General features: G+C 31.2%; 1 protein-coding gene across 3 annotated transcripts in view; it reads left to right on the top strand.

Moving 5' to 3' along the window:
• The window catches only part of CDH19 (cadherin 19), a 362797-nt gene extending 351416 nt beyond the window's left edge, over window positions 1-11381 (top strand). For 2 of the 3 annotated variants that reach the window (XM_055368050.2, XM_019013749.4), the window contains exons 10-12: window positions 946-1063; window positions 3383-3634; window positions 7288-11381. In XM_055368050.2, the coding sequence (XP_055224025.1) occupies window positions 946-1063; window positions 3383-3634; window positions 7288-7778 (861 nt within the window). In that variant the 3' untranslated portion in view covers window positions 7779-11381. Of the gene's footprint in view, window positions 1-945; window positions 1064-3382; window positions 3635-7287 lie in introns of those variants that run through there. The other variant, XM_055368051.2, reaches the window with a different exon arrangement.
• Window positions 11382-12010: the final 629 nt, after the last annotated feature.

Below are 12010 nucleotides of genomic sequence, written 5' to 3'. Positions count from 1 at the left end.
AATAAATCAATGTGGAGAAGTAATATACAGATCGTATTGGTTTCCTAATGTTCTTCATGCCTGTGAATATGTATCTATTTTTTTGAAGTATAATATAAATCTGGGCTTGTCATCTTGCATCTGAGGCTATTTTTTGTTTGACATATTGTTAAAAGCACTTTAATTCTAGAAAATTCAAAACAATAACTTCTATAATCAATTTACTTTAATTTCCACAATTAATCACAATCTCACATGTGATCTTGACAGCATATCTTTTTCGACAACAATGAACTACTTGACTGACAGATTCATGTCTTGAAAGAAGAAAATTAATTGAGAATGGATTTGTTCATGTCTGAAGTACTTCATTGTTTTATGATCTGAGATATAGAGATGAACTTATTTGATGTAAAACACTTTCCTATAATCATTATGGGTCAAAGGAAATCATGTACATTGCCCCTACATTTTAAATGCATTATTTCCTCAATCAATTGCAAATCTCATTACTTCAGCAAATAGTTTAGTAAGCCAGTAACTCTACCACAGTTTTGCTCTCAGTAAAAACAGGAAATAGACAACTTTAGCAAATCATAATGTCTGACATTCAGATAAAGAAAAAGTTAAGAAGGAAGAAAGAGTGAAATGTAGGCAGGGAGGGTATGAGTAATACAAAAGCAATGCTTTGGAGACTTTCAACAAACAGCTTTTGGAATCCACCTTATCCATCAACAAGAATTTGTTTATTATGTAATATTACAACACCCTTTGAAAAAAGGAAGTGAACATATTTTTAACCTGAGAAAAAACATTTTAATATTCTCCACTGATTTGACAGTTATTTTCTGCAATGTCCCTATTGATTTTAAAAAAGCAATGTGAATAAAAGCTAATGATAATAGCAGCAGTGATCTTCTTCCTGAATCCAAACAACAACAAAAATCTATCCCCCTTTTTTTTTAGGTAATTCAGACTATCAGTGCAGTGGATAGAGATGAATCCATAGAAGAGCACCATTTTTACTTTAATCTATCTGTAGAAGACACTAACAATTCAAGTTTTACAATCATAGATAATCAAGGTAATGTCATTCACTCATAATGAGTTTTGATACAATATTGTGACTCATGTTAGACTTTAATGGAATTTATGGCATGGATTTTTATACTGTTCTTGCAACATAATAATGTTTGGAAATCAAGCAAAAGAGTAACAATGAAAATGGAAAACAAAACTCAATGTTAAGTTCTAAAAATATTGGCTCCATTTCTCACCGCATTTCTTCAAAGTAGAAACACTTTTTAAAGTTATCAATGGCTGTAAGCTCTTGTAAAGTCTGAATGACCCTGCGAATATAATTGCAGTTCTGACACCACGGCTCCTTTCATGTTCTCATCTAACTCAGACTTCAATCTATGACTGAGGAAGAAAATGATATTTATTTTAGTTACAGTCATGTTAGCTTGATTGATTCAAAAATATTTAGGGTCATCAATTAGGAGCTTAGAATATATGAAATTGGGTTAATATAGTTCTTATTCCTTCAAAACTAAATAATTTTTATCAATCTAAGGATTAAGTGTTCCAAAGAACTTTTTGTAGGGGGAGAATTTATTTTTCCTTTCTGTAGAGGTGGATTAACTTTATACAAAGCCACGCTGCTTCTTTTTCATGAGCTTCAGTAAGAGATACTTTTTGTCATAATAAGAACTTCTGTTTTAATTTTTTTATACCTCAAAGTTATGAAACACAGTTGATTTATTACTCAAGTATCTGTAACCAAATACTTGCAGTTCTCCTTACAGCTGAGGTTAAGCTTTGTTCCAGAAGAGGCCTTTCATACGAGAGTAAATGCAACACATTTCTGTCTGTTTTGCCCTCGTCAAATTCCCCCGGGGAGGAAACTCAAATATGTTTCAGACAAAAACCACAAATATCTCTTTCAAGCTCTTTGACAAATCTCCAGACTGCTTTCCACAAAATTTAGCCATGTAACAAACTCTTAGATTCAGGGGGTACATGTATTATTATTATTATTATTATTATTATTATTATTATTATTTGTTGTTGTTGCAGACTTCAACGTTATTTTATTTATTTTTTATTATTATACTCTAAGTTAAAAATTATATTTTAAAATACATATACTAATATAAATGAATCTAAGCTGGAGTTTTTAAATGTATATATTTAAATACATTGATATTTGTATATATAGATTAATTTATATTAATATAAAATAAATTACTGAGGTGAAATAAATACATTGAAGCATACAAAATTGATTTGGTTTAATGCTTGTGGTCACAAGTAATTTAATAAAACGCATATTTAAAAAGTGTCAACTGTCTCTCAACTCTTAGATCTGCCTAGCGAATAAAATCACATGGGCTTTATAGACCTTAAGGGTTTCATAGTGAATTGTCTTTAAAAAGATGATTTGGGAAATGTCCTACTTAAGCATGCATTTCAAAAGGCTTTTATTTATTTTCCCTTTACTGCTATTGTCTTTTAAAATTTGGTGACTATAGAAAATATTTTGAGGGATGGTAAAAAAGAAGTAAAGGGAAAATACAGTTCTGAGGTACAAGAAATTACAATGACAAAAGTTATTTATAATATTTTGGGATTCACAGAAGAGTCATTGCATATTTGTTGAAGTGTTTATTGTTTGTTTTCGTGAATTTTTTTGAATGGACTCTCTAGGTAAATGAATCAGTCTAAGTGTAATGATTTTCAGAATTTTAAATACAAAATAGATTAATAACAGCAATGTGATATGAAATATCCTAATAGGATCTTGTCTACCAAGTGAAATTATTTTGTCTAATTAGAAAATATAGTATTTGAGATCATGTGCTTTGATATATATCTTTGAAAGTCTTGTATATTCCCTGGATTTGTACAAATAATGGGTCACAAGCATTAGAAAATAGACCGTGTCATATGTAATTAACACAAATAAAGCCAGCTCTATCAGCTTATATTTCATATTGGTAGCCCCTATAAATTATTGATATCTGATTAAAAAGCCATTTTCTGTGTTACACACATGTTTTATATATGTGTCAAAGACATTTTGGAACCAATTTAATTAATTCAATAATAATATAAATACTTTAACTAAGTAGTATCAACTCAATATCTAATAATATTAAATAGTAATTTTACTACATAATTTAAATAATTCATCTGATTACATAATTAGGGTTTAGGTATTGTCAAAACACTAATAATTTAGTGTGGATGTTTTAGTTGTCTTCTCATCAGAAATTTTGTCTTCCTTTTATTTGAACTTACTTGATCATATCTCTATACTATTGTCCCTAGCACATGTGACTATTACATAAAATTTCTCTTATGTAGTTGAAAAAATTATGCACATGGATTTTTGTTTTAGATAACACAGCTGTCATTTTGACTAATAGAACTGGTTTTAACCTTCAAGAAGAGCCTGTCTTCTACATCTCCATCTTAATTGCCGACAATGGAATCCCGTCACTTACAAGTACAAACACCCTTACCATCCATGTCTGTGACTGTGGTGACAGTGGGAGCACACAGACCTGCCAGTACCAGGAGCTTGTGCTTTCGATGGGATTCAAGACAGAAGTCATCATTGCTATTCTCATTTGCATTATGATCATATTTGGTAGGTAGAAGTCATCATTGCTATTCTCATTTGCATTATGATCATATTTGGTAGGTGGTGCTGAACTTAACATATACTCATTTATTTAAAATAACATGATAAATACATAAATAGTTAATTCTATTATAGCATTATAATGTGGGTTTGTGTGTACGTTTATTCCTCTTCTGAATGTAGTATAATTCTTAAATCAAGTGGAGTAAATAAGTGGATAAAAACGTGATCTTTGAATTGTATGAGTATGTGAGTGTGTATGTACACATCTGTTTATGCATGTTCTTGACACATATACAATGTAACAATATAAAACATGTAAAAATTAGTGATAATAATGGCGAGCTTCTCTCGAGTGCTTATTATACTCCAGGAGACAATCTTCAGTGTTTTATATGCACTATGCAATCCGAACCTCACAATAACCTTATTAAGTAGTAACTAATATCACCTACATTTTCTAGATGAAGGACTAGAAACTCAAAAAGCTTTGTGCTTTATGAAGGGTCACACAGCTAGAAAATGATGTGCTAAGATTCCATGACCACAACACATTGTTATGCAACACTGTACTGCAACTGACTAGAGCCCAAGATGCATTTAAAAAAAAAACAGCGCAGTAAAATCTACTCTCTTAGCAATTTTCGAGTATAAAATACCTTATTATTAACTATAGTTACCACGTGGTAAAACAGATCTCTTGAATGTATTCCTAATGTCTAACTGAAACTTTGTGTCTTTTGACCAATGTCTCTTCATTCTCTCACCTGCTATCCTGCTACTACCATTCTACTCTCTACTTATGTGAGTTACTTATTTACTTGTTTTAGATTTGTCAAAGTGAGATCATGCAGTGTTTGTCTTTCTGTGACTGGCTTCTTTCATTTAGTATAATGTTATCTAGTTTTATCTATGTTGTGGCAAGTGACAGAACTTCTTTCTTATTTAAAGCTAAATAGCATTCGTTGTGTCTGTATACCACATTTTCCTTATCCATTAATTCACTGATGGAAACTTAGCTTCCATCAATTCCATATCTTGGCTATCGTGAATAATGCTGTAATGAACATGGAAGTGTGGCTATCTCTTCAACATACCACTTTTATTTACAAGTATTTAAGGTGATGAATATATTAATTAAATTGATTTAATCATTCCACAATGTATACATATATCAGACATCACATTGCATACCATAAATGTATATGTTTTTGTCAATTAAAACTAAAAATAATCCAAAAGTCTTTTGTGAATAAAAAGGACAGTAAATGTTAGAAATGAGGAATGTATAAGAGAACGTCTTTTTAAATCCAAGTACAGAAGAGAAATAAATCCCAGTAAAAGAGTGCTATTAGTTTTTGTTTGCTTGTTTTTTTCTATTGCTATCACTGTTTTTATAAGCAGATAATTTATATTCATTTCACAAATGAGGCAGCTGAACACCAAAAGGTCTTAATCAGGCTTTCAGGACTATAAAATATTCATCTAGCATAACCTTTTCCTTTTTTTAATGCCAAAATATATAGTCTAAACTCTGCTCTTGCCTCCCTCAAAACTTCAAACCAAAAGCCAATGAAACTACATTGAAGAGTGAAAGCAAATGTATTAGACAGTTTCTGAAATGCCAAACTGACCACTCAAACTGGCATGAGATATGTTTCAGGACCTGCCTTGTCTTCACTTAACTTATCTTTCTCAAGGCTTCAAAACCCATCCATTCCTCATTTACCACCTACGATTACAATTGTTTAGGACCTAGCTTCAATTTTTAAAATTATTTTTAATGATCTTTGATTATGAAGCTGAATTCATAGCTACATAGCTAGATCCAGAAGCAAAGATAAATAGTAAAAGCATAATTTTGGGGGACTAAAATACTGAGCTGCCTATAGATACAGACTTAAACCAAGCCCTGAAAATCTACAAACAAACAAGGGGCAGCTTTGTAATTACAAATGTGAGTAAAATTTAGCAGGTGGGAGTTACGGGTCAACTATTACAATAGTGGTATCCTTTGAATGTTTTATAAATGTTTATCTCCAATTCAGATCAGAAAAGTATTTATTAGACTCCTTTCTATTTCAACCATATATATCATATGAGTTCTAAAGTACAATACATGAATGCAAATATGGTGACCTTATTTATTTTAGATATTTTAAATGCAAGTTTCATATAAATACTATATAACCAACATATTTCTCTTTGTGATACTATTCATAACATTACTTCATGTGTGTTTCAAATCCTACATGTGAAATTCTGAACAGCTACATAAGATCCTAGGTTGGGTCTTGGTTATCCTTGATACCCACACGCAAAGACACACACACACACAGACACACACACACATTTTTATTTAAAATTAAAGCAAAAGTGTTCTGAATTTTTTCTGTTTCTACATGATGTTAAAATTATCTTATGTAATAAATAATAATTCTAGACAAATGTGTTATGATTCAAATACATGATAGTTTGGAATTTCTGAAATTTATGTGGTGTCACAGAGCACAGGCTCTGAACCAACTTTCTACTTTTGTCTTTTTTTATTTTATTGTATTTATAATTGATACAAATTGGACATATTTATGGGCTACAGTGTGTTGTTTCAATACCTGTATATAGTGTATAATGCTCAAGTCAGCATAATTAGCATATTTGTGACTGAAAACATGTAGCCTTTCTTTGTGGTGATAACATTCCAATTTATCTCTTCTATCTATTTTGAAATAAATTATTAGCTACAATCACCCTACGGTATAATAGAACACCAGAACTTATTCCTCCCGTCCCACTGTAACTTTGCACCAATTGAATAACCTCTCTTCATCCCCACTCCCCTGACTACTCTCCAAATCTTGGTACCTACCATCGTATTCTCTACTTCTATGAAATCAACTTTTTTAGATTCCATGTATAAGTGAGATCATGCAGTGCTTTTCTTTCTGTGCCTAGCTTATTTTACTTAACATGATGTCCAGCAGGTTCATCTATGTTGCTGTAAATGACTTCACTGTTGGTGACTGAACAGTATTCCATTGTATCTCTCAACTAGCTGTGTCTTTCTAGCAATGTCATTTAACATCTGTGTGCTTCAGTTTTCTCATCTATGATAGGATATAATAATATAACGACTTTCACAAGAATAAAATCAATCAATAAATATAAAGCTTTTAGAAGAATGCCTGATGTACGCTTCATAGTCAATACATATTAATTTAGAAAATAATTATGCCACAGAAATTTGCTTCAATAGGGAACATCAAACTGTTCTGTTGTTCTGAACTTACTATTAATATGAAGCATTGGCTACTAAAGTTGACAAACACATTCAGGTTGCAAAGTTTTATCATTCTACTTTATTCTATTTTAATATTTGAGAAGAAACAGATTTTGAATGTTAAATTGTTCATCATCTAAGATAGTTCACTGTATTTTTATGGTTTTCTTTGTCTCTAAGTCATCAGCCAGAAAAATCGTGATACATTCCTTTGTAATTTTGCAAGTCCCTTTGGCAAATTTTCAATAACAAATGTATCTTTTTGTTTTATAATCATAAAGTTTAAGCACTCATCTTGAGCTTGAAATGAGAGCAAAGACTGTAATGTTTACAATACTCTTTACTGTTTATTGATATTCTGATGTGCTTTCTTCATCAGGGTTTATTTTTTTGACTTTGGGTTTAAAACAACGGAGAAAACAGATTCTATTTCCTGAGAAAAGTGAAGATTTCAGAGAGAATATATTCCAATATGATGATGAAGGGGGTGGAGAAGAAGATACAGAGGCCTTTGATATAGCAGAGCTGAGGAGTAGTACCATAATGCGGGAACGCAAGACTCGGAAAACCACAAGCGCTGAGATCAGGAGCCTATACAGGCAGTCTTTGCAAGTTGGCCCCGACAGTGCCATATTCAGGAAATTCATTCTGGAAAAGCTCGAAGAAGCTAATACTGATCCGTGTGCCCCTCCTTTTGATTCCCTCCAGACCTACGCTTTTGAGGGAACAGGGTCATTAGCTGGATCCCTGAGCTCCTTAGAATCAGCAGTCTCTGATCAGGATGAAAGCTATGATTACCTTAATGAGTTGGGACCTCGCTTTAAAAGATTAGCATGCATGTTTGGTTCTGCAGTGCAGTCAAATAATTAGGGCTTTTTATCATCAAAATTTTTAAAAGTGCTAATGTGTATTCGAACCAAATGGTAGTCTTAAAGAGTTTTGTGCCCTGGCTCTATGGCGGGGAAAGCCCTAGTCTATGGAGTTTTCTGATTTCCCTGGAGTAAATACTCCATGGTTATTTTAAGCTACCTACATGCTGTCATTGAACAGAGATGTGGGGAGAAATGTAAACAATCAACTCACAGGCATCAATACAACCAGATTTGAAGTAAAATAATTTAGGAAGATATTAAAAGTAGATGAGAGGACATAAGATGTAGTCGATCCTTATGCGATTATATCATTATTTACTTAGGAAAGAGTAAAAATACCAAACGAGAAAATTTAAAGGAGCAAAAATTTGCAAGTCAAATAGAAATGTACAAATCGAGATAACATTTACATTTCTATCATATTGACATGAAAATTGAAAATGTATAGTCAGAGAAATTTTCATGAATTATTCCATGAAGTATTGTTTCCTTTATTTAAAAAAGAATGCTAGGTAATCTTAGTAGAAAACTACAAAGTATGATAAACAACAGTTGGAGGAATCCATGGAAAATAGACGAGAAAATGTAAATAAGGCTTTCTGGGGATCACAGAACTTTTGTATGAATAAAAGCCTTATAAAACCAGCTCTGGCATATGACTAAAATATTCCTCTACTATTTTTCAATGTCATCTAATGCAAATGCTCAACCTTTTTAAATGGTTAGTGTGAGAAAGGCACTGAATTAAGATATCTTAGTGTTATTTTATTTACTCAATTTTCATCTTTCACACTGTAAGAATAAAATGTTTATGTGGTTAAGTTCCTGATACTATATAGAGATAAACTTTAAAACTTTAACACCTAGGATAATGTGGGTGATTACATAGATGTTTAAAAACATTTACCTTATATGGAAAGCAGATTTCTGACTAAGATGCCATGATTCATTCTAGTTTGATATTTTAAAACTTTGCCAAGAGCACTCTTTAAAACTGATTTCAAATTTGAACAGATACTTGGTGTATACTAATTAATCAGAGTTATATAGTATAAATTTGTATTATTTTTGATATTACAACTTTGTATTAAAAGGAAAATATATTTAGGTGTTTGTCATAGATTTTTTTTCATATGCAACTCAAAACACATTCTTATGTCAAAATACAATAGCAAAATAAAAGTCAATATTTACTCATAATTAAATGCAAATTTTATGAAACTGGTGGAAAGTGTGGAAAAATTTAAGTAAATTTTTACCTCTACTAAAAATTATTTAGACAACTTAAAGGAATACTGGATTCAAACTTCAGTTATTATTCACTCTAAATATTATGATCAACTGAACTGACTTACCATTCATGGGATAAAACATGATACAATTCTCAGTATTTCCTTTTCTGTTAAGAGCTTGGAATATGACTGATGCTTCAGTGTCATTTTTTTATTATTGAATATAAAATTAGGTGCAATAGATACATTTATTGTAGCCTTAAGAAGGAAATCAATGCTAAGCTGTTGGGCATAAAGCTTTACAGTAACATTAGATAACAAGATAATAGAACACTTTAATTTTAATCGACCTTTTAAGAATGATCTTTATTATTCTATCCAAATCAAGGTAGACTTCAAAATTTATAATTTGAACAGGAAGAAAGTAGTGAATACAAAATTCTTAAAATTGGTTCATATGATCATTTTTTTATCAATAGCATGTGAGACTAAGCTGAACCAAATTGGCCATATATGTTAAATCAAATAATTTGAGTAATTTTGAAATATTGATGAAGTAGTTAAATGGTTATAATATATTTTATTGGTACTTTGAAATTTAAACATCTATATCACATAATAAAGAAAGTTTTTCATCAATCTGAAACAGGCATCATTAAGTTGGTGACACAAATATTATCATTTCACAAAAGCTTGAGAAAACCAGATCTGAAGTAAAATAATTTAGGAAGATATTAAAGTGGATGAGAGGACATAAGATGTAGTCAATCCTTACACAATGATATCATTATTAGGAAAGAGGAAAAATACCAAACAAGAGAAAATTTAAAGGTGCAAAAATTTGCAAGTCAAATAGAAATGTACAAATCGAGAGAACATTTACGTTTCTGTCATACTGACATGAAAATTGAAAATGTATAGTCAGAGAAATTTTCATGAATTATTCCACGAAGTGTTGTTTCCTTTATTTAAAAAGAATGCTAGGTAATCTTAGTAGAAAACTAAAAAGTATGATAAACAACAGATGGAAGAATTCATGGAAAATAGACGAGAAAAAGTAAATAAGGCTTTCTGGAGATGACAGAAATTTTGTATGAATAAAAGCCTTATAAACAATGAATACATTTGGATAAACAACTCATTAAAATGCACATTAATGGAATACCTGTACAAATAGTTTTAATACTTGTGTCCAGTGGCACTAAAGAGATATATTAAAATAGATTCTGGTTGAGTTGATTATAAGATTATCAATCATAGGATACACAGGGAGAGCACAGACATGATTGCACATCTGTTTGGTAGTCTAAAATATGTTCCTTTTAACCACATCAAAAGATACTATCTGATTCTAATACAGAAGTTGCAACTTCCTAGGAATTATACTTTGTATTATTTTCAATAATTGTTTTATGTTTTGCATCACGTGGGTGTTGCAAGAACAAAGCTCTTGAGCTAAAAAGGCATTACATTAAGAATTTATTTTTGTAAATTTTAATAAACTCTAAATTAATGCAAAATATTTATGAAAATAGCACAGCTTCACATTAATACCCACAGGACTTAAATATCTCCCTTATTTGACTCACAGCTTTTTATGTAAGCTTTAAATTTTTAACGGTAAAAATAAGAAAATGAGGACTAGTGAACTTCTAGTTGTTCACTCAGTGCATGTGCTTGAGCCTAACAGATCTTTGTTTGAATTAGTTACTTTCAATTAAACGAACATATAATATTTGTTAAACTGCTTAATCTTTCCAGATCTCACTTTGTAAAATGACGTCCAATCAACCTATTTCACATGGTTGTTATGAAGAATTAATAATAAGATATGTAAAACCAGCAGCACCAATAGTGCCTGACAAAATATAACTGCTCAATAAATAACAGTGAATTATCATAACAACAGCTAATGGTATTCTATTGGAACACATGGTCTGTTTCTTTTCCAATTCTGAGTGATCTCAACAGCCTCACGGCACATTGAAAATAAAAATCAACTTCCTCACCTTCCCCATAGGCCATGGACTTTCCCATCTCTGCCCACTTGTGCAGTTTCTCCTCTTTCCTCTCTCCTCCTCAGTTACTAAAGCGATCTTCCTTCAAACACTTCTATTTTCCATTACGTCACTTCATTCAGGTTGGTGATCAGCTGCAACTTCCTCAGAAAGACCACTGCTGCTTCCAGTGACCCTGGCTTTGTCTTGCTTTGTATTAGATTACTCAGCTCCCTGGTATTATTGTTGTCTTTATCGCTTATTAGAATGTAACCCTTAATGGGCAATAAATTGTCAGTCTTGTTCATTTATCATTGTATAAAAAATGTTTCTAGCACACAGAAAGTGACCAATAAATATTTCTGGAATTAATGTAGTAATGAATCCAATCTATTTTACTTAGTGACTTGTAGAAATTCTTTTGGTTTCCATTGACTATTTTTACAGAATATTAATATGGAATTGAAGTATTTTTCAAAATGGGTTAGTACTGAGTAGTTAGTGGATACGGTAAAGATTTTTCAAAATCTTTCTAAAAATTACATAACTTTGACATTTATCTTACTTGAACTCATTGATGTATCTGGAGGAAAGATAGTTGATGAAGTTATACTGTTCAATCAAAACAGGTTATTAAATGATGGCTGTAGAAAGTCTTATATGAATACATTTTCACAAAGTGTAAGAAATATGAAATCATGTGCCATGCATAAGAATCCTACTTCACATTTTAAAATACAACTTGGTAACAGATGCATTACACAGCTCTCAGGGCTACAAAAAACCTACAAGGTGGCTTCAAGATTTTTTATAGTCTATGGTATTTGATAGTGAAAGAAAGACAGGGAGACTAAGTAGACAGATAAATGGAGGAAAGGAATATGTGACTTTTTACATATTCAGATCTGTCTGTCTATATGGAAATTGTGATTTCCTGAAAGAAGAAGGACTAGCATCTCAATTGCAAGTAGTTCCTTGAGACCTATTAGAAATTTGTGCTG

Source organism: Gorilla gorilla, chromosome 17, assembly GCF_029281585.2.
Source record: "Gorilla gorilla gorilla isolate KB3781 chromosome 17, NHGRI_mGorGor1-v2.1_pri, whole genome shotgun sequence".
NCBI classification, from domain to species: domain Eukaryota; kingdom Metazoa; phylum Chordata; class Mammalia; order Primates; family Hominidae; genus Gorilla; species Gorilla gorilla.
The sequence above is the reverse complement of the archived record's forward strand: the minus strand, read 5'-3'. Positions and strand labels throughout refer to the sequence as shown.